Raw genomic sequence first — 23,602 nt, 5'->3', positions numbered from 1 at the left:
CATCTTCGAGTCCCCAGAGAGCTACGCGTTAGAGGATGTCAAGCGGCACACCAACAAGGAGTGCAAGTACTTGAGTTGTGGATTCGTCGTCCACAATGCTGCACACAACGTCAGCCATGTCTGGAACTAGCACAGGAATTGCTGAGGTAGCTCGACCGGTGTCTGGAGCGTCTTCTGGAATATCCTGGAGCTTTCCCATTTTTCCCACCGTGCCAGGAGTTAGTGGAAGTGGTTATGGAGCTTGGGGCTTCAATTTGGTGCGTTTTCGACTGACCATGCTGGGTTAGGTCCCGGATTTGGTTCTACTAGCATTGGGTTTGGTGGGATGCCTGGAAATGTTTTTCCTCGTGCTGAACCAGTGAATATGGATAATGCTTTAAAGATGAAGGGTGGATTTGATCTGTATGCTGTGCACCTTTGAACGTTTTTGACTCGCATGGATTGCTGGAGCGTTGTTGATGGCACATTTGATTGGAGAGATCCATTGCTGCAGCAAGTGTTTGAGGTCAAGGATAACATGGCGCGTGAAGCAATTTTGTCGGGTGTTTCTGCATTTGATGCTGCGATGATCTGCCAGGAGGAGACAGCTCAAGCGATGTGGAACAGCTTCGTAGATAAGCAGACAAAACGCGAATATTCCAACTATATTTTTGCACGCGCTGAGCTCTATTCCAACGTGCTAACCCTGGATAAGACCATGAACCAACGGCTACGTGAAATGGAGACGCTGCGTCGTCAGCTTCTTCATTATGGCAAGCGCTTGACTGATGACGATTAGGCAGAGACGCCGCTTGGTTACGGCGCTCGCACGCATTGTGGTGTTGTACGACAATTCTCTAAGCATTACGTGGTTGGACGTGATGGTAGAGCAGACCGACCTGTTCCTATGGCTACACAAGTGATGAACGCTTTGCGTGCCGAGTCAGCCCTCGATGAAAAGATTAACATTGAGGAGCAAACGTCGGTTGATGTTGCTGCGTGTGGAAAGCGGTCTACCCAACTCAACCATCAGAAGCCACCGGGTAAAGGCAAGCGCAAGCGTAGTGGTCGAGAAGGGAAGGAAAGTTCCAAGCAAGGGAACAAGCCGGGGAAGAAGGCTGGTGGAGGGACGAATCAAGACAAGCAGAATACTCGAACTTGCTATCACTGCGGTAAAGTCGGGTATTTGAAACCCAATCATCCACACAGAGATGATTCGTCTGATAATGGAATTACGGGTGCTGGTTCAGCAACGTCTGAGCAAAAGCATTGTCAGAATGAAGCTGGAAAATAAGATGAATCAAAGAGGAAGAAAGTCATTGCAGTGGGTTGTATTCCTCGTGAGGCTTGGTTTGTTGGTTCGGTTTCAGACTCGCGTGGAGGTGGAGTCGAGTTTGCTTTGGACTCTGATGTGCACGCCTGCAATCGGCGAGACTTGCTGTCGCAGTACTGCGCACGTATTTCGAGGATATGCGCACGTTTTGTTTTTAGGATACGGCGAAAGGTGGCTGACAATGAGCAAGTTAGACATGTGCTGCTTTTGTGTGCGGAATAGTACGCAGCCACATCAAAACGTGACTCCTAATTTTGAGTGATCTTCGAGCCTTAGGCACCTGATAATTTGCTTAGTCTGGTAGAGAACGATGGGTGGACATTAAAGTGTGGTCTTCGTGATTCAGATCTAGTGGCTTGGCTGTTCAAAGGACATCTGCAAGTAATGCTGGTGAAGCTCCGCAAAGTACCGCTTGAAGACTGCAGCAAACTTGGTGTACCATGCCCCGTCGGTATCGTCGGTGCAGCAACGTAGTCATACAGCATCGTCGACGCTCTGGCAACTCCGATTCGCTCATTTGAGTGTTCCTGCACTTAAGCAAATGACTCGTCAGCAAGTTGCAGTTGGAATAGGCTCGGAGCTGACCGAAGACAGTGATATTCTATGCTGGCGTTGTAAGGCGCGAAGATGACTCGAATGTTTTCAAAAAAGACGAGGTCTCGCCGTGCAACAAGACCTTTCCAGAAGCGCATGTCAGACATGTGCTACATGGGTATTGTCACGTACGATGGCTACTCGCCTTTCCAGCCTGTACAAGATGAAGCAAGCCGGTACTTGCGGAGCTTCATGATGAGAAGAAAGGAAGATGCCTCTGGCGTCGTCTTAGCGCATGTGAAATGGTTGTTGGTTCAGGGGAATAAAATCGAGGTTATCAACTCTGACCAAGGCCGTGAACTTCTCAATAACCAATTGGTTACCTTTCTCACTGCTCATGGAGTTGAGTATACCTGGACAAACGGGTACAGTCCTGAAGAATGGGCTGACACAGAGGAAGAATGGTATTGTAGGCTCGGGTGCGCTGCATCTTGACTACTGCAAACATGCCGGGCTTTCTGTGGGCTGTCGAGGTCAGGAATATTTTTGCAACGAAGCCTTTGAAAGGTGATGTGTCCCATATTAGGCGCTTTGGTGAGCGGCCTGATGTCTCCAAGTTGCGGACTTGGGGCTGTGTAGTGTTCGTGTTCACGCCGATGGAGCTTCGCAAAAACAAGCTAGAGAACCCAGGCAAGCCTGGTTTGTCTATGGGCTTTGCTAAATACTCGAATAGTTTTCGGGTGCTAAGTTTGCACATCGGCCACATCCAAGAAGTGAGCTCTGTGGGGCCTGGACTGTAGATCGCAGCTACGTGGTGTGTCTACACAATAATCGTTATGGACGAGGATGGACCCGTACTTTGCTTACGTTGATTCCGTTTGTCCATTTGCCTGCGACGTCTATAATGAGTGCTGATCGGGATGTCTCCTCTGATGGTCCTACTTCCAATCGCCGCCGTTGCGACGGTGATACTGCTACCCCTACGTTTTACACAGAAAATCGTCCGGTTTGTTCGGGTGCGGCTGGTACATTTCCTTATAGTGATGACGAGGTGGCTCCTGCTGCGGTGGGACGTGAGCAGTTGTCTATGAGGCTTAACACACCTCGTGGCACATGGGCTCAAACGCATATCGGGAAGGTAAGCTGCGGGCTTTGCTTGACAGCAATTTTGCGGTTGGTCAGCTACCTACCTACGATTTTACTTTCAGTGGGGGTAGTAGAGGTTGGCGGTGAGGACAAACAGGAAGTTGATCTCGTAGCAGCTGATAAAGTAGACGATCTCGAAGAGAAAAGGCCGATTGGATCTGGCGATCCAGCTATTCCGATGGGGGACGTGGATAGAGCTCTCAGTGCCAGCTGAAGTGACGAGGATGAAGCTAACGCAAGTGATACAGCTAAGTCGTTTCGAAGATCGACACGGGTTTGACACCCGTATCCTCGCTATAAAGACTTTGAAGCTGAAGCTCTTGCAAGTTTGATTATTGAGGCCGTCAATATGGTGATGGAGCCACTAACTGTGCAAGAGGCGTTGAATTCGCCTGATGCCGGCAAACGGATTGAAGCATTAGATAAGGAGCATCATGATCTTATGCGGAACAACACGTGGGAGCTGATGGAAAGGCCCAAGAACAAGAAGGTGCTGACAAGCAAGTGGGTGTTTCTGAGGAAGCGTGGTGCACATGGAAGCCTCGTGCGTCATCGCAATCGAATCACAATCAAAGGCTGTCAGCAGAGCTATGGAGTTGACCTCTGGGAGACGTACGCTCCAGTGGTTTGTCTGGAGGCTGTGAAGTTTGTCTTGCTGCTAGCGCTGAACTTGGAACTTGAGGCTCGCCATGTGGACTTCGTGACTGCATTCTCGAACGGATTGATCGGTGAGGCTCAGATTTATATGAAGCTGCCTAAATATTTTGACGCCGGTTCTGGTCGAGTTTGTAAGTTGTTGCGGGGTTTGGATGGGTTAAAGCAAGCATCATTGCTATGGTACCAAACGCTTGATTAGCACTTGAGGTGAAGTGGCTTTCGCCGGACGAAGATGAACGGAGGCGTTTACACTCGTTCAGTGGGAGGAAGCCTCGTATTTGTGACCGTGTACATCGATGATTTGATCATTGCGGAAACTCATAAGAACATTGAGCTGGTTCTGAGTGAACTTCAAGCTGAGTTTAAAAGCAAGGACTTGGGGCCTGTGAAGGCATATGGAGATTTTCTATGTTCCTGGTCATGTTATGTGCATATCACAAAGTGGCTACATCGACAAAATTCTGAAACGCTTCGAAATGAAAGACTGTAGACCTGTAGCGACACCGCAAGCTATAGGCAACTCGCCTGATCTGGTAGAAGACGATCAACCCGGGGGGAATGGCCCAAGCATACCGTACCGAGAATTGGTGGGTAGTCTTTAATATTTGGTGCAAGGCACACGCCCGGAGATTGCGAACGCTGTGCGGACCCTCGGAACGTACATCGGCAGGTACATTCATGAACATTTTGTGACGGCGAAGAGAGTGGCTACGCTATTTGAAAGGCACTCGTGCCTATGGTCGTTTATGTCGAGAGCCTGCTAGTCCGGATTTGCATTTCACTGCCTATACTGATGCAGATCTCGGTAGTGAAAAGGATGATCGGAGATCGATCACTGGCTTTGAGCTTCAGATGAATGGGTACACGTACGCCTACAAAAGCCACCAGCAGTCGATTACCCAGGACGATACTTGCAGCGCGGAGCTCATAACTGCTGCAGAGTGTTCGGTCATGATTTTTTGGGCTCACAATCTTTGCGAAGAGTTGAATCTCTGCCGTCGTTGCCCAACTGTACTGTATCAAGATAACCAGTCTACGATTAAGGTAAATGCAACCACAAGACCAAACGTGTGGACTTGAAGTTTCACAAAGTGAGGTTTCACAAAGTGAGGGACTTGTACATGTAGGAGCGCGGAGAGTTTGACGTCAAGTATTGTGCCACAACGGATATACTAGCTGACATTTTTACGAAGCCGCTAGGATCAACGCAGTATGCGTAACTGCGTGAGCGACTGAATGTGGAGCCGATCCCAGTTCTGGAGAGAAGCGCTGAGGATTAGCCATACCGCTACAATGCAGACCTCGAAGTGCGAGTGTCGAAGCGTGTATTAGTAGGTCGAGCTCTGCTGTAAAGTGTGTGTGGTGCACACTAACTGCGATATGCACAATGCGTTAGACAAAGGAGCTCACAGAGAAGTCTGGCTCAGTCGAGAATATTCCTTCTGTCCGAGAGGTGGCTTTTGCAGCCCCAGTGTGCGTGTCCGCGTCCTTTGATTCTTGCTCTGCGTGTCAATCCGCTCAAAAGCGTCTACAGCTCTGACCTATGACGGAGCTGCGCGATGGCGACGACAGCGAAGCTGACGAGAGTGATGATCACCTCATAGCAAGGGCTTCGCACCGACGGATACTCATTATTAATAGCAATAACCACATGAACTAAAGTTCTCACAGTTGACGGGTGAAGGTTTGATTTAATTGTCTGGCCAAACATACTTACTTTCCAGCCGTGATAGGCCCTAATGGGGGAATACAGACTCTGCCCAGAGCTGAAAAAGATTGAACCTTCTTCAGTTCCCAAAGGATATCAAGTAGGCATAGGCTATATATCCTTGCAAATCATTAGGACCACGTAAGTTCTGGATGAAAACACCGAGCGTACTGTAGTACGACCGCGCTTGCTAGGGTATAACCTGTATTTGCATTTCAGTTTCTCGGCGGCGTCTGTACCAATCCCTGGTGGCTAAGGCCGTTTGCGTTTACATAGTATTTAATACCATAGAAAGCGGGCGTGCAGTGCTTTGACCGCTTTCAAAGTGCTGGAGAACTCGTTCCAGACGATGTCGTCAAAGAAATCGTACTGAACCGACTGGATCAACTAGACTGCAAGACAGGAGGCTGGTTACCGGAAGATTTTCCTCGCACCGACACGCAAGCGCGTGTACTGCTGAGTCATGGTGCAAAGCCCGACGTTGTGGCTATTTTGGAGCTCTCAGATGATAACGCAAGCCAGCGTGATGCAGTGGGCACAGAGACTACCTCACATGCCCCACTTGGACGAAGGCTCGCTGTATACCCAAAGCACCGTGAAGCAGTTCAGCAGAACTTTTGTCAAGATCTCCACTGCGATCCACGCTGATGCCGCTAAATATCGTGACGCGACTACAGTAATACTGATTCATGAGATCCACCTAGCTCCAGTATCTCTGGCCCCTTTTCGACTGCGGAATCCTCCGTGTCTAATCATCACGGGGGCTCTTGCGAGTGGTAAACGCACTCAATGCGAGCTTCTTGTGCGTGTCTTACACTTTGTACATTTATCTCCCGCTGATATGCTTCGTCAGGCGATTCGTGACGGTACATCGCTGGGAAAACAAGCGCAAGGATACAAGGATAATGACCAGCTGGTTCCGGATGGAGCTTGTCGTACTTGAGCCTCGCACAATCGAATTTGCCAGTCTAGTTGGTGGCTGCGGGGCGGTTTCCCATTTACAGAAACTTAAGCTCAAGCTCTACTTGTTGCAATGAAAATCCCTGACTGTGTGCTGGCACTGGACGTCCCAGACGACGAAGTGGTTAAGCGCCTCGCTGGTCGGCGGCTCGACCCTGAGCCTGGCAAAACATATCACATGGAGTTTAATCCCCGTCATTAGAAGTAGCCGATCGCGTCATGCATCGCAGTGATGACAGTGCGCACTCGACTAGAGCAATTCTATGCTCACAGTAACGCTTTGGTCGTGACCTTGGGTGGCGTCTACGAGCTCTTCCAAGAGGATGAAACTCGCTCCGTCGGCCAGCTGGCTGCGCAACCGCTAGGCGCTGCCTGATCCGCAACAACGCGACCATTATCTCGCTCTTCAGCTTGAATGCCGTGTATGAAAGTCGTTCTCCACTGTTGCTTAGAAAAGGTACGTTTCTCCTTTGAGCTCTAAAGTTTTAGAGCTTCTAATCTCTTTGTTTTTTTAGTATTTGAACACTTTAATGACGAGGACTGCGTGTTGCTCTGTCTACCTGAGAGCTAAAACAGACCTGTATTAATAGCTACCAGCAGCTTTCGGTTCGTGCGTGGCGATCCGTCAGGGACGACTATTGCTCGATTGAAGCAGCAGAGGGCGCTACAGCGAACCGCAAGATGAAGTGCAACACGCGGAGCTAGTGATCGTCAAAGGCTTGGACGTCAAGGGCATCGGCAGGGGCGGACCGAGGGTCAAAGTGGGGGGGGGGGCGCCAGCTCCCCCCTCTCTCTATATCGTGGGGGGGGAGTTTCAATTATTTTTGGTAGTCTTTCGTTCGCCAAGTGTTGTACAAGCAGTGATGTCAGGCAAGCGACATCAGCCGGCGATCACGACGTATTTCAACAAGAAGTCACGTCCAGCATTACCAACTACATGCGATACGCTTCGCCATCCCCCGTGTTGCCTCGTCCAGAGGAATTGCACACCGAGCACCATCGTGTGGCATCTGATTGGTGCTCGAAATTTGGTATTCCAGACAACGCAACGGAGTGTAGTGCTGCAGATTTCGTGAAGTGCGACCCGGCTCATAGGCCGCCAAATCCCTTCTTCGTTAAGCAACTAGTAGAACATCCTGGTCTCTTACGCTCTGTGATTCAAGTCTATGTCTCGATGGGACCTCACCAACCTTATTTGCCCCACTATCCTGGGCACGAAGTAGGCGGGTGTTTACGGTCATTTTCGGCTTCTTGGTTTGAAAAATACCGGTAGCTTGAATATTCAGCCACATCAGATGCAGCCTACGGTTTGCATTGTTATCTTAGCCGAGAAGTGATGACGATGGAACGCGAGCTTACGGTCTATGCTCAACCAAACAAAGGATATCGAAACTGGAAGAAAGCCACGAGCAAAGATGGATTTAAAAAGCACGTTGGTCAAAGATCCTCCAGACACCATTCAGCTGCTCTAGAGTTTGAAGCCCGTAGGAAGGCTGAAAATGATGTGGGAATCGCCTTACAAGAGCAAGTGAATAGTCAGCGAGCTCAGAACCGAGCGCGACCTACTTTAATACTCAATATTTGCCTCCTCTTAGCTAAACAGGAAATCGCTTTTCGCGGTAACGACGAGAAGGTTTGTTAGTTACTGCTGTTGACGGTGCCATATTCACGATAACTAATGAATATGCTGGTTGTGTATTCTTGTAAGCAAAACTCACAAAACAAAGGAAATTTCCTTGAGCTCGTTCAGTTCTTGGCAAAACATGTTCCTGCATTCGACAAAGCAATAGCTTGTGCCGGAGAAAATGCGCTGTACACCTCTCCTCGAATTCAACGCGAGCTTATCCAGTGCTCGGCAGATATCATACGCCAGTATATTGTGTCAGTTAAGATCGGAAATGGGTTCTACGCTGTTCTTGTGGATGAAGCAAGCTGTGTAGCCAAGAAAGAGAACAAGTCAATCGTTATTCGCTTCGTTTGTGCTGTCACGGCTACTATTAAAGAGCGGTTTTTTGGGGTTGTATATGTGCGCAATACCAATGCCGACACATTATTTGAAACTTTGACGAACCAACTCAAAATATGGGGTCTGCAGCTCGTGCTTTGTCTGCGTGCTACCAGTGTCAACTGCAAGTACGGAGAGGTCTTTCTCTGCAATGAAAAGGATTAAGACACGACTTCGATCTACCATCGGTGACTTGTGGCTGTCGAACCTGATGCTTCTGGCCATCGAACGAGATCTCACCTGTAACATCGACCAAGACTCAGTACTCGACGCTTTTAGTGCTATGACGTCTAGGCGTATACCCCTATAAAGTGCAATTGCCCCCCTGGTTTTTTAGGCTGCGTCCGGCTCTGGGCATCGGTCTCGCTCTCTAGGCGTGGACGCACAAGTGCTTCGGGTTTCTGGGCTTTGGCGGCAAGAAAAACAAGAGGGTCAAGCCTCAACAAGCACGGGGGGAAGGTCAAGAGCTGTCACCTCTGAGAATATTCTTCCAGCGTGCGAACTTCCGACGGCCACGCAGACGAGAAAGGTGGACGAAATACGATACATTAGCTACTGAGTAGGAATGGCAGCTTCACCGGTATAGTTTGACACTTCCACGTCACAGCAGCCTCATTCACGCGGCCCACGGCCGTGGCGTTGGTTCTTGTCAGCTAAATCACGTTCATTGCTCCAAGCACAAGTACATACTGAATCGGCATCAATCCTTTCCAATGTAGTCACACAAAGACAAACCACAAGAAGGCAGAGTTTGTCATGCCCAGACTTTCTTCAAGAGCGACCAGCGACGGATTTCCCGTATCAGCGGCTTGACGACAGCTTGTTGCGGCCTTCCTTGACCATTTCGTCCTAGCCATTGCCGGTGGGCAACCGCGTGAAACCTATTAATACATATACCGATGCCTACCAGTATTAGAACATATAGCGGCGCTCGTGAAGACAAGTCTGCTTGTAAACCAGGTAAAACGATGCAAACAACCAGAAACAACTTCTATTTATTCACGTTGCTGCCGCCTGGGGGTCCTGCCTTATCGAGAACTTCGTTTACCTCAACTAAACTCTCTTTCAGCGCCATAACTTCGTTCCGCAGAGCTGTATCGCTGGACTTCAGATTATTAACACCGCGATTAAGCCGTAAACACAACTGGTACAGCTTGTACACTTCTGAGTCTGTGTTTCTCAAGCGCTGCTCCATCCAGGCTTGGGCCACTTGGGCAAAACGCATGTCGTCGCGGGCGTCTACTTCAGCAGCTCGATCTTGAAGGTCGTTATCCCTTTTCTAGGTATCCCAACGTTTGTCGAAATCACGAACCATTGCTCGGAGCTGCGCAACAAAGCACGCGCGGCGTACGCTTATACTCGAGGTGGATCTGTGGCAGCATCGAAACATGTGGGAGCTGGATTGCGTTTCGTATCTTCAACACCGACCGAATCTGGTCAGCCTCTGCATCAGTAGTCAACAATTGACGTACAAACACGCTGGGGGTGCAGGCCGCCCGAACTGCACGGTAGAACATGAGAAGACCGCCTGTTCTGAGGTTTGCGGTTCGTAGTACGAAGAGCTGCCTACAATCCCCCGGCTTTACGCTATCTGGAGGTAATAGCTCACCAGCACGCCAACGACCGTCAACATAGTGTACGACGGCAGAAGCACGTCGACACTGTCATCAATACCAGCCTCTTTGCGGCCAAAGCTAGCCAGAAGCAGAGTCCACGGTGGCAACAGCGCACCAGCAGTAGGTCAACACCACCTTCACAACGGCAAAAGCGCGCGGGATGTTCTTCAGCGCGTCGCACGGTGGTAACAGCTCACTGGCGCGCGCTACAGGAAGCAGAGGTACGCTGGTACTTCAGGAATGAGGCGAAATTCTCCATTTACAGCCTGGAGGCTCCAGGTGGAGAGTGCCCGCGATCAAAATTCTAATAGAATAACTGTGAACAACACTTCTTTCTGTAGCTTCTTCGAAGAATACGGAAGTGCTCTGCTACCGGCACGACAGCGCTAGAGGAAAAGGAGAAGCTCTCACGCTCAAAACACAAGGATAAGACAGTGGGTGATGTGTGAGACTTCCCAGTACGGCAAGTGACGCGTCGTACCGACGTCCACCAACTCCCATCGATTGTCGGCTGTGTGGTGTGGCTTGAATACGAGTCCCGGAGCTGGGCGAGTGCAGCGCCCACAATCCTCCAAAAGTCGATAGGTTCTTGTTGAAGCAAAACAAGAATGAGCGTACGTCCAAAAAAGCCTGCGCTTCCTCGTTCTCTCGCGATGCCACGTTCACTACATCAGTTTCTGCTGTTACGAATGGCGGGATGATGATACCGGCCAACGATCTTGCCAATGTGAAGCATGGTAAGAAATGTACAAAGGCAAGACCTGGGCCACGCAGCGTCGAGTACTGGAGAAAGTACCGAAGATAACAACGAAGAAAATGTCGCTGGAGTGCGCACGGTGCGAGAGTGGCGCAAGTTACCGCAGCACCACTCTGTTTGGTAAACGGCACTGCTCGATGAACCACTGAAACCCTTCTCACGCTATGTAAAGTGCTCCGAAAGAAGCAAGATCAAAAGCCCTCGTCATTAGCAGGCTTGTAATGACATCAAGGAGGTTACGAGGGGCAGCGCTCCAATCAAGGCAGGTCAGCACAGCTACGCAAGTATTACTTCCATATCGCCGGCATTACCGTTTGAGCGTGAAGATGTGATGGTCATTGAGATGGCCACAAACACAGCATTATGTACGTGTCTTCAGATCCCCTGGATGATGGCCGCTGCGACGACGGTAGGATGGACCGTCAGTGACCGAGTTAGTCACGACTCGTGACTCACGAGACGAGCTGCAGGAATCATGGACGCATTCGTAGCTCCAACCCCTCGCAGGCGTGTGTCAATCAGGTGACTGCGTTGATGCTGGTGACAACATACTTACTTCTCTGTCCCACCAATTTATAGGCATTTCAGTTTTTTTATAGTAGCGCTACCAACACGAGCTTGATGAACGTCTAAGTACCCTTATTCGAAAGCTTGAGTCAGCGTGCTATTTCTATATTTTTTGTGGCTCCATAACAGAGACCAGCAAGTAAATAACGCCATGAATGTGGACTCATATTTGGAGTGAATTCTGTTTTGTTTCGTAATTTATAGCATATATATGAGCGAAACTTTACAAAAGTTGCAGTAAATGCTCATTCCGATAAGGCGATCCTATACACATCAGCGTAATCACGATCGACGTGTGTAACTCGCTATTACGCGCTCAATTACATGGTGTTTTACTGCTTGTTAAGTCGATATGTATCAAATCAGAGGAATATGTCATCAAATCATTGGAAGAAGCACGATATCAGCCAATGGGATCATTGTAACGCTCTTCGTGTATTACACACAAAACGAAATCCCTATAAATTGGTGGGACAGAGAAGTACGTCGCCGTCGCAGTCTCGAAGCTCTTTAACAGCCGTCAATTCAGTTCAGCGAGGGGCCGTTTCGCGTCGCTGACTGTGGTTGTTATTGCGTTAGGACATCTCGGAACATCGTGGCTTATGGGAGAAGGTGGGAGGGTTCTCGAACGAGACGAGCCGCATAAGCGCAGAAGACTGGACTTACTCCTTAACGGCGCGTTCTCGGTGCCCAAATATTACCGGAAGATGCCAATGAGGCCGCTAAAGGCGTCGAAATGCTGGAAATTCGACAATAACGCTGCGGTGCTCTCTTCAGTAAAGGCCCAGGCATTATCCATGAGACCAAGACGAAGAGAAGGCAAATGTAAGTGCATTATTTTCTCATAGGCTCGAGTCACTTCTATTGAAAGGGCCGAGACGCTCGCGACAGTATCGCTCGAAGGAGACATCCGGGTCAGGAACGAGCGGCTACAGCATTGCGCTGGCGTCTTTAGGTTCGTCGTGAAGGTCTGGACTGGGAAGGAAGCGTAAGATGTGGGGCTGGGGTCGACGGGAGACTACACGGGAGACGGATCGGCTGATTTCCGGGGGGGATAAGGGGATCTCACTAGTCATTCGTAAGAAGAGTGTTTCAAGCTTTCAAGGAGGTTGTTGGTCGTGCGGCACGACTCGTGCCTTGCGTGGTTTCACTTGACGGAACGAAGAGCATGTCACTCTGTCGCTGGATAAGATAAAGAAGCTGTATTTCGTAGAATATCCTGGCGTACTTCAACGAAGCAAGCATCGGTTGAATATGCCTCAGATGGATTTTGTTGGAACTTCAGATAGTGCTCTCACACAAGTAGCGCTTCTTTCAGCCCTCACAAGAGCACGCGGCTATCGTCTGTGCGACCCAGCTGGCAGCGTTTGCAATTTTTTGTCGAAGCTGGACCATATTTCAGAGTACGGGGGCTGCAATTGGGTGGAAATACAGACGCCTATTGGTTATTTACTTTGTTTTCACAGCCACACTGGACATCGGCGATGTTGTCCAGGGGTTGATCAAGAAAGGTTCCATCAGCTTTTTCTTTAAAGAGCCACTGACCGACAGGGAGTTGTGTCACGGTTTGCTCTCCATGTAATGGTAGCAACCCCATGTATAGACCTAGCGAGACAGTGCTACGACAGCCGTGCGAATGTCGCCACCCACAACTGGTCGGCTGTGATGTTGAAGTCCATAGTCGCCCACCTTTATCGAGACGCTCGCAGCATCGAGGTGAACCAGTGCTCCATCCTCACTGCAGCCCCGTTAGTACACCTTTCCGGCCGAGGTGATAACGACCAACTGGTCCCTTGGTACGTTTAGCGGACAACCTGAAGTTATACACAACCCATAAAAACTTGATCATGGGGTCCTTTTCAACCGCCACGTGGCCGCAGTCACCACTGCCAAAGGTCAGTATTTGGCCTGTATGCGCTTCGAACTTAGCGTCGATCTCCGCGCGAAGCTGAGGTACTCCTTCCTGTAGCAACTGTCGGTCTTGTAACAAAACTCACGTTGTGCGCCCATTGCGTCTTCAGGTTGGTTACGATAGCTGTCTAGTGCGGTAAGCTGCCTGACCGCTACCTTCGCGCTTTGCGTACCTCAGTGTGCGCGCGAGGGAGAGATATAGCCAGTGGCGCAAACTGCTCCTTCACCATCCCACAACCACAGCAAACATAATTATTTTACTTCGTAAAATAACGAGGTCTGGTACTTCGATTCTTACTATTTTCTCCAATCAACAGTCGGTTTGGCTAGTAGCTCAAATAAAAAAAATACGTAAGCCAATCAGCGACAGCTCAGTGACGTGCCGTGAATATCTAAAAAGGAGCCAAAAGCGACTTTTAAGAAGAGCTGTCTGTCCGTAGCACACCTCCGCCGTGATTGCGAAGGGCGCTTGTTCCTGTTGTAGTATCGTGGTTTGCTTAAAGGGCGCGGAATGCGCCCTTTCATAATGATGTATGTTGGTTTTGTATAGCATAGTTGAGGTCAGTGACTCACGAAAGCGTTAATACAGTTTGCGTGTTCTCAAGCGAGGTCACGGACAACAATAGGCTGGTGTGCTGCCATTCTTCAAACTCATCCTTGTCCTGACGCAACATCGTCACCTTGTGCTCGATGTCGTCGACGTACATCGTTACAGACTCATTCGCCTACAACATTCACGTCGTGAGATCATGCATCAGGTAATCTGGATTGATTCCGTCGCTGGCCTCGAGGTGCTTGATGATGTAGGACCACAAGATGGACACAGCCTCCATGTTGTCCCTCATCTCATCGCTTTTAAATGTGGACCTCATGCAGCGGGGCTGCCGTAGCTTTAGCGTCAGAGGAAGACGTTCGACTCAAAGAGTCACTAATACTAAGTTCCTTATCCAAAGGACACTTACAGCCCAAGACCAGGGCTCAAAGTTAACACCTTAACTTTTATGCTTCAAAACCAGAAGTGTTTTATTTACTATTATTGCGGCCAAGCCGCCTAGGGGTAAATGTATCTCTTTAACTATCTAGCATAGTTAAACCTAATCAAATGCATAACGTGTGGCTTTCAGCCAACGTACTGAGAGACCTTGTTAACTCTCCAACTTATGTACTGAGAGTTTGTTAACTCTCCGGGTACTTCGTACCCCTGTGTGTTCCACACCATGTAACCCCGTTACACTCTCCCTCACTAAGATGAGAACATACCGTTCTCGAACTTTCCTCAGCGAGGTCACGTCTTGTCAAGACGACGGAGGTCACTAGACCTCACCTCTGCGTTCTGCAGCTCCACGAGCTCACAAACGCGTTCGCATCCTTGATGCCTGGCACTTCCACTCCGGCCCACGGCCCAACGTCTCCAGCGCGTCGCGCCGCCCCTGCCTCGTCGGTCCCAGACCCCCAACTGCGCTCCGCAACTGCTCCAAGAGCATCTTCGTCTCTTTCGGTGGCACAGTACCACCAAGAGTATCGCCGTCGCCACGGTCAACGCTCCATGAGCCGCCAACAAGAAGAGAGCAAAGCTCAAAGCTCGTCAGAGCCGCGGGCGCCGCCCAGAGGGAACGATGCTCTGTTCTCGGAACTCGAAGAGGGCGAAGTCGATTACGACGAGCCCATGGGTAGTGAGGATCACTCCAACCAAACCTCTCCGAGGTCGCACACTGGTGCCGCGTCTTCCCCAGCTTCCTCTGTGAGGTCTAGCCGCTCAACGGCGCAATCTCAAACAAGAAGAGACCTGCGGACACCGCATCCGTTCTCTGAACGTTCGAATCCGATTCGCTCGCTGCGCGATGCGCCACCGCTATCGTCGCGGTATGACGAGGAAGATCGATACGATCACAACGTCATTACGAATGACCTGGACGAGGCCCAAGGCCGTCAGTTGTCCAATGAGCAGCGCTCGCAGTCGTTCCGACCTGTGGTCCGACCACTTGTTCTAACGTCACGCCGTGACTACGGCTTCCAGCCGCGGAACCCTGCCGAAGCGGCCCGCCTCGCGGCGCAGCAGCCGCTGAACACGTACACGTGTGGGCCTGCGGCCTCGACTGCTGATGAGCAAGTGCAACGGCACCGGCTCCGAGAGCGATATCTGACTCCACAAGTCACAACTCCTCAGGAGTATCAGGCGCGCCTGCATATGCAGCTCAACCGCCAACCGGTTCCCTCCATGCGAACCATTCCGGTTGTTCTCAACCCTGGAGAATCCCAGCGTGCTTATGAAGCACAATTTCGAAGCTGGGTGGAGGGAGCTCGACGGCTCCCCTCCTACAATGCTCTTCGAGCAAGTTTCTCTGAAACTGATATTCGTCTTTCGAGACGTTTGCGCTTAGACTTCGCTAAGTCGAAAGCACGTCGACGGACACTGGGACCCCGTCCCCATCACCTCGAGGCGTCACCACCTCTTGCTCATGCTGCGAGCACCGCTCATTCCTATGAGCCGGCTGCTCCAGCCACTGGTCGGAGCTTGAGCTCAGCCACCGACCTGTCATCCCCGCGTTCTAGCGGCGGGAAGCGCAGGGCGCCTGACGACGCGGTCGTACGCCGTAGCGGCGGGGCAGTGAGTGTGCCCGATCAAAAGCGTCGACGACGTCAGGGCAGTCCTGCCGGAGGACAACCTCAAACTCCCAAGCGTTTTGTGAGTGAGGATAACCCCTCCATTTCACAAGGTACTGAGTACGACCCTGGCGCATGCGCCTCGCCATCAGGCGTTCCACATGGAAGTGGAGCTCGCCGTGCTCATTGAGCAGAGCAGGAGGAGGCCGAGCCTCAGCTGGACGCTCGCGTCGCGAGTCGCAGCGACGTGTTCGCGCTGGAGCAGCGTGTGGGTTCTCTGAACCGGTATCTTCATGATACGACTGACTCTCTGAGTCGCCTTGCAGATGGTCTCGATGAGACGAACCACCGCGTGGACTGGTTTGAACAACCACAGTCGGTTCAGAACCGAGTCGCGGACCTTGAGCGTCAAGTCGCTCAGCTGCAAGGTCAGATCGACTTGCTGTTGCGTCTTGTGGCCCCGCCACCTGCTGTCGCTCAGCCCGCCGTGGTTCGGCCTCCCGCTGTTGCGCAGCCTGTCGTGGCCCAGCCACCGTTGGCGCCAACGCCTCCGCGCTCACCTGAGCAGGGTTCTGATACGGCTTGAGTAAGCCAACGTAGAAGACTGGATGCGTGCGCATCTTCTTCGGAAGGTTAAGCGTATACGCTAGGCCCTTCTTGGCCACGACCTTGAACGGTCCTATGAACCGTGGTCTCAATTTTGTCTTAAAGACTGCAGACACTGCATGAGTAGGTAGGTTTTTGGCATTTAAAAAACTAGGTCTCCGACCTCAAAACTTTCTTCATTGCGTCTGCCTTTGGCATCTGCATGTTCTTTTTGCATGTCTTGGCTTTCAGCCATAGCGTCGCGTACTTGACGCATTACGCTTAGTCTCAAAGAGACAAAGTCATCGACTTGCTTGCGAACCGCAACAGGGCTGACATCAGCTAGCCGCTCGGCTATCCCTCCCCCATCAAGCCCTGAGCCACTGCGTAACGGCGTCAGTGGGACGCGAGGGTTAACCAAGCCGTTCACATAGAACGGAGTGTAGCCTGTCAAGGCGTGCACTGCATTATTTAATGCGAACTCAACGAGTGGGAGCATCTGGCTCCAGCGTTTTGGCGCCTCAGCGCATACGCTTCGGAGGATATCCTCCACAACGCGATTCACGCGTTCGGTTTGACCATCGGTCTGCGGATGGTCCGCTGTGGACATGTCCAACCGAGTGCCAAGCACTCTGAAGAGGGACGGCCAGAACTTCGCGGTGAAGCGCGGGTCTCGATCCGAGACAATTGCCTCAGGCAAGCCATGTTGGCGAAAGGCTCGGTCTAAAAACAGCAAAGCTGTACCTTCACCATCTATGGTGTCCGGCACCGCCGCTAAATGAGCCATCTTGCTCAATCGGTCTACAAAGACCACAATACCCGTGTTTCCTGCCTTGTCCTTGGGAAGGCCAAACACAAAGTCCATACTCATGGACTGCCAACATCCCTTGGGGACAGGCAAACTCGCCAATGGCGCTGCCGTGCTCGGCGCGGACTTCGTCCGTTGACACGTCTCACACGTGCGTACATAGGTGCCGACCCACTTATACATTTTGGGCCACCAGTACATCGTGCTCACCGAGCCGTAGGTCTTTTCCCGACCTAAGTGCCCGCCCACGGGCGTATCATGAACCTCATAGAGGATTCGATACTTGAGATCCTCATCATGAGGAACGACTACACGAGGGTTATCCTCAGAGTCGGTGCTGTAGTACAGCAGGCCGCCATCGAGCGAGTATCGATGCAGCCTCGCGCGTAAGCGCCCAGACAATTCTTTGTCAGAGTCTTTAAACTCTTCGCTCCCAAGAGCCCGTAGCAGCGCTACGCACATGTCGTCTTGTGCATACGCTCTGCGTATCAAGTCAGGCACTGACGACGTCACTGTCGTGACATGGGCTAACTCGTAGTCCGGCCTGCGCGAGAGCGCATCGGCCACTACATTAAGCCGCCCCGGCTTGTACTTCACCTCGAAGTTATACTCGGCAAAGAAGGAAAGCCATCTTGCCATTCTCTGAGAGAGATGAGGCGACTGTGTCGCAGTGCGTAACGACGCATGATCAGTTAAGATCACCAAAGGCCTAGAGCCTAGCAGGTGTACCCTGAATTTGACTAGAGCATACTTCATTGCAAGTAGCTCTTTGTCATGAACTGGATAGTTCTTCTCTGCAGCTTTGAGCTGGCGAGACTCAAATGCGATCACGCGTTCACGCCCTTCGGCGTCTGCTTGTAGTAAAGCACAACCGATTGCAAAATCGGAGGCGTCACAGACGACGCTAAACGGACTATCCGGGTCCGGTAGCGCAAGGATCGGAGCCTGGAGAAGGCTCTTCTTCACAGCCTCAAAGGCTCCGTCGTGCTCGACGTTCCAGCACCATGGTGCATCCTTCTTAAGGAGATCTGATAATGGCCGAGCCATCTCCGCGTAATTCGCGCTGTACTTGTGCAAGTAATTGGCTAAGCCTAGCCACTTGCGCAAGTCTTTTTGGTTCTTGGGAACCGGCCAGTCCACGATGGCCTTGACTTTGGCAGGATCTGCCCGTAAGCCACGCTTCCCAATGAAGCACCCGAGGAAAGGTATCTCCTCCGCGCCAAAGACGCACTTGTCCAAGTTGGCATACAACTTATTAGTGCGCATGCACTCGAGCACCGCTCGCAATGTGGTTATCCACGTCCGACTTTCCGTGCTCGGCACGACTATGGACGAATATATCGTCAAAGTACGTCTGAGCGTACGCCCGGTGGGGCCTAAACAACTGCGTCACAAGACGATTGAACGTTGCTGGTGCGTTCGACAGCCCCTGGGGCATGACCAGCCACTCCCAGAGCATACTGCTCGGAGTACTCACCGCTGTCAGCGGAATGTCGCTCGCTCTCATGAGCAATTGGTAGTAACCATCGACCAAGTCGAGCGCACTGTACAACGTACAGCCTACCATGTTGTTCTGCAAAACATCCTTGCGAGGAATCGGCGTTTGCGCCGGGATAGTGGTCGCATTTAGCTTGTTAAAAGCATGACCAATGCGCCACTTGCCGTTCGGCTTTCTGACACAGAACGTGGGTGTCGAGTGCGGAGACTTACGCTCGTGCACCATCCCTGCCTCGTGCTTTGCACGGAAGAATGCGTCAATGACGTCACACTGCTCTCTCGGCAAAGGCCATTGCCTTGTTACGCAGTATTTGGTTCCAGGAACCAGGACAATCTCATGACACACGCCTCGATCCGGAGGCAGACCCGTCGGTGGGTCTTTCGAGACAACGTCTCCATACTCCTTCACCACCGGGTAGAAGGGATCCGAAGGATCTTTGAGGATCGCCGATCCACTTCTTGCGCTCAGCGCCTTCTTGGTGTCCTCTAGGACCGCGTCGTCCACGACGGATGAGGAGTTCAACTCCTCCTCAGGTCCCAGCAGGACCACCTCGGCTAGCTCGACTGCCTTCAAGGCTTCGCAAAACTCAGCAATGGACATCTCGTCCAGCTCTAGCAGAGCCTCTGCAGCGGGTAGAGTGTCAAGGCTGATATCGCCTTCTACCTCCCCCGTCACTCCGTTCACGAGTGTATACAGCTGCTCACAGCAATCACGTGGAGCATCACCGCTCGTCACGTTGGACACCTCGTCCGACGTCGAAGACGTCACAGACGCCCTGCGTCTTCTTCTCCTCTCCCTCCGCGACCGAGCCCGGCCGGATGAGGGCGGTGTGGCGACATCTCCGTCACCACCACCGGGTGCAGCAGCACCATCACTCCTCGAAGAGGATACAGTGTCTCGCAAGACACACGGCTGAAAGCCAAGAGGTCCTCGACCTTCACACAGTGAACTAGGTGTCACTTCACCTGCATCTCCTGGGCCACGCCCATGATGCCTCGACTCGCAGTCGACCGCGACCCTCGGGTCACGCAGCGGTAGGTCATCGACCAGATTCGTACCAATTACGCGCCACTCCGCGCTCGTCCTCACCAGGACCCAGCAGTTGGTCATTGACCGGACCTGCACCGCTCAGCGGATAACGTGCCGCACCACGTACGCCCTCAGGGCAAACAGCAACCTCGTTGCTAGCAATTTCGGACATACCAATGTCCAGCACTACGGCCGCCTCGGCCTCGTGCTCGCGCCAAAAGCGCTTCTGCTTCCTAGCAGAGGTGGGTTCATGACTCACCAAAGCTCCACTAGGAGCAGGGTGCGACGCACCTAGCGTTTTCGACTTCCAGTCGATTCATGGCTCATGGCGTTCCAGCCATGCCATGCCAAGGATGAGGTCATACCTCGCATCCAGGTCTAAGACCAAACAGCGTTCCACGCTATCGAAGTTCTCAAACTTCACTCCAAGGTCGACAGAGACCTTCGACACAGTTACCAGTGTCCCCGTCGCGAGACGGACAGAGATCGTATCTCTCGTTGGCACTTCCAGTTCTTCAGCATACAGCTGACTCCCTTCTAGGGTGGAGCGACGGGCGTAGTTGCCCGAGGCTCCCGAGTCAATCAAGACTCTCCATGGCTTTGCAAAGCCCTTCACGTTCGCTTGAACGACCAGCAAGCCCGGCTTGCACACACTCTTCTCGTAAGAGAGCTCAGATCTCTTCGGGGCTGAGCCCCGTTGCCCTCTACCTCTTCGAGGCACAACAGAACTCAGTTCTTCCCCAGTAGGCCGCCCCGCGCCTACTGGGAGTTGCCGTTTCCCGGCGATGACCCGGAGGTTGGCTCGCTGGAGCCTCGCGCTTCTTGCGCAGCGGGCAATAGGCCCTCAAGTTTAGTGCTATTGCACACAAAGCATCGGCGGATGCCGGCGCGCTGCTCCGCAGCATGAAGCTCCGCTTCTTCATCTTCAGCATAGCTGAGGTCCATCGGCTCTGGACCGCTCGAAGAGCTTGCGCTACCAGCGCTCCAACCAGGTCGCGCCGACCTGAAGTTGTGCTCGGCATTCAATGCCACATCCACCACCTCTTCAAAAGAGTTAGGGTGTACACGGAACACTTCCGTTCGAGCTGCGCTCACACGAAGTCCCTCCATGAACACGGTCACGCTGACCAGTTCCGGAAGAGGGTCCACCGCCATTCCAGCGATAAGAGTTCTCAACTCTTGGACATAGTCCAATAAATCCTTCTTACCCTGGCGGGTGGCAAGGAACTTTGACCGGATACGGTACGCCTGATTAGGCGGCGCGAACACGCGCGAAAGCTGTTGCTTCAGCTGATCCCAAGTGGGAAATGCAGCGTCAACAGACGTGCCGCACGTATGTGCCCATTCACGAGCGCGACCTCCAAGCCTGGAGATAGCCAGCGCCACGCGCTGATGCTCAGACTGGAGCAGGGCCGATCCCATGGCCATCTCGACCTCACGGGTCCAGAGAAGGAGATTCTCTCCATCCTTCCCCTCGAAGGTTTTTACGCTCACCTTGAGCGGTTTCAGTCTCATAGACTCTTCACGCGTCATCGACGCCGCCGCCGTTGCGGCGCTCATCTTCTCTTGGACATGCTCCAAGAGCGCGTTCTCGTAGCGGGAGAACGATTCCAGCCTGGCAGTGACCGCCTCTGGACCTTGCGATGCAAGATGAGCCACGCCCTCCGGGCCAAGCAAGGACATAAGCTTAGTAAGCGCGTCCTGCTGCGCCGGGGGCAAATTCGCGAACACGGGGTGTTCCATCCTCGCAGAGGATATAGTCAACCGACTCAGGAGCGGAATTGACTACAAGTGCTACAAAGTGCAGCGGGCCTGCCGTAGCTTTAGCGTCAGAGGAAGACGTTCGACTCAAAGAGTCACTAATACTAAGTTCCTTATCCAAAGGACACTTACAGCCCAAGACCAGGGCTCAAAGTTAACACCTCATCAAATGCATAACGTGTGGCTTTCAGCCAACGTACTGAGAGACCTTGTTAACTCTCCAACTTATGTACTGAGCGTTTGTTAACTCTCCGGGTACTTCGTACCCCTGTGTGCTCCACACCATGTAACCCCGTTACACCTCAAGTCCACCGATAACGACAGTGCGAGAGTCGGGAACGTTTTCTTCTTGCGTGCGCAGTACCATTCGCTTAACTTGGGTCTCTGGTATCCGAGCGTAGCGTCAAAGCGCTCACCACCGTACGCTATAGCACCTAGTGTACGTGGCTCAAAGTGTAGCGGCACTTCGCTGCGTCACGCCTTGTAATCGGCCTTAGTCACGAGCTTGGGCAGCAGAATGTCCGGGGAGTTGCGCAGTGCCTTAGTGTACTCCGCCAGTTCCTAGTCATCGTATCTCCCGCCGGGGTAAGTGCTGTCTATGCCGGCTTCCTCTCGCCAGCGCTCGCTTGCTCCACAGACGGTGTGCTGTTGTGCTGTGCTGTTCCTCTGTCTGGGGCAGCCGTTGGTTTGGGTCTTCCGCAGAATGAAAATCTTGAATACCTTAAAGCAACCTACGGACGAATGGTTGACCATCCGTAATTTAAGCCAATGAGCAAATGAGACCCTCAACCGCGTAATGCGACTGTGGTGTGTCACCACCAGCTGACACGTCAGCCGAATCCTGCGCCCTGATTGGGCTCATAGCCTGAGGTGACGCAGGGGGGGCTGCTCCCAAGCTGTGTATCGCTTCTTAGAGCAGGTACCATGGGGAAACTGACACTATAGTAGCAGTAGACACAAGAACAGGTAGAAAAAAAGTACGTTTAACACAGTAAGTACCGGGGCAAAGCTCGACAGGACCGTGGCATTCTGGTGTGGGGCAGCTGTTTGCTGCTGATAGCAAAAGCTGAAGTGAAACACTGCCACACACCCGAGCGCCAGCGTAGATTAGCTCATAGTATCTTCATGTAAGTTTATAGTAGACATCAGTAAGATGCCGTCCACTGCGGCATCACTTGTGCAGTGGCTCACTGCCAACCATGTATCGATGCATACAAACATCAGTATGTTTGCACTCGGTCCCGCTGCAGTCGCGAAGCCAGAGTGCAACACAGCCGCATTGGCGTGCGAATGATCGAGAATAGGATCGGGATTTGTACCGTCATCTATCGTAGTACTTCAACGCACAGCCTCCTTCGGCATTTTGCATCAACAAAGGGGGTGGTGCCGTCCGGTTTGAGTCCTAATCGTACTACATAATGTTGCAAGAAGGTTGCGGAGGCTTTGACGAATGCACAGTTCATCATGCTGTGCGTTTTTGTTGCGGAACACTTTGGCGCTCTGAAAAAATAAAAGTGATACTAGTATATAAAATTAATAAATTTTAAAATAAAGTAAAATTTTGCATTATTGCTGGGACAGACAGGCGGATGGCCCAAAGTGCAGCCGAGAGAGACGACTATTGCTTCATGGACATCGAGAAAAGAAGCCACGAGCTGTTGCAGCATATACAGCCAAGACAAGTGCGTCTAAGCGAAAGCAACAAGAATCGCTATTGCTGCCTGCAGACCCCTCCGCATGGGCAAATAAATAAATACAACTTGAGTACTGAGGATAAATTGTAAAATATCCCTAAGAAACTGATTATGTAGGGTGAAACTGAAGTACTAGGGATAAAGTATAAAATATCCCTTAGAAAACTGATTAAGTAGGGTGAAACTCAAAATTCAATAATTTATTTCCAATTTTTCGGCAATTATTTGTTTTTATAAAATTCATGACTCACATACGTACCAGCCAGTAGAGGGCTACCCTCTACTGCAAATTCATTCCTCCTACGTCAGAGAGGATCTTCTCTCAGGCCAAGCACCTGCTTTCTCATCATCGCACTCGGATGATCCCGCTTCATTTGGAGATGCTGCTCTTTTTGAAGGCAACAGGTGCTTTTGGTCGGTGGAAACGGCAAGTGAAGTTGTGAATCGCCA

The 23,602-nt window shown here is 51.7% G+C and overlaps 2 protein-coding genes across 2 annotated transcripts; both read left to right on the top strand.

Annotated features, from left to right (window-relative positions):
• Positions 1-95: 95 nt before the first annotated feature.
• On the top strand, positions 96-1,653 carry PITG_12273 (uncharacterized protein; the record flags this gene model as incomplete). The annotated part of the gene is made up of 4 exons (XM_002900831.1): positions 96-257; positions 494-713; positions 783-1,161; positions 1,617-1,653. The coding sequence occupies 4 exons, from the start codon at positions 96-98 to the stop codon at positions 1,651-1,653; spliced, it is 798 nt and encodes a 265-aa protein (XP_002900877.1).
• A 4,545-nt stretch (positions 1,654-6,198) lies between these two features.
• Positions 6,199-6,967, top strand: PITG_12272 (uncharacterized protein; the record flags this gene model as incomplete). Its single annotated transcript, XM_002900830.1, has 6 exons — positions 6,199-6,289; positions 6,371-6,511; positions 6,572-6,613; positions 6,664-6,774; positions 6,856-6,861; positions 6,915-6,967. 6 exons carry the CDS (start codon positions 6,199-6,201, stop codon positions 6,965-6,967), a joined length of 444 nt encoding a protein of 147 aa, XP_002900876.1.
• Positions 6,968-23,602: the final 16,635 nt, after the last annotated feature.

This window comes from Phytophthora infestans, genomic scaffold (genome assembly GCF_000142945.1).
Source record: "Phytophthora infestans T30-4 supercont1.24 genomic scaffold, whole genome shotgun sequence".
Taxonomy (NCBI): Eukaryota; Oomycota; class Peronosporomycetes; order Peronosporales; family Peronosporaceae; genus Phytophthora; species Phytophthora infestans.
This window is presented reverse-complemented; position numbering and strand designations above follow the sequence as displayed.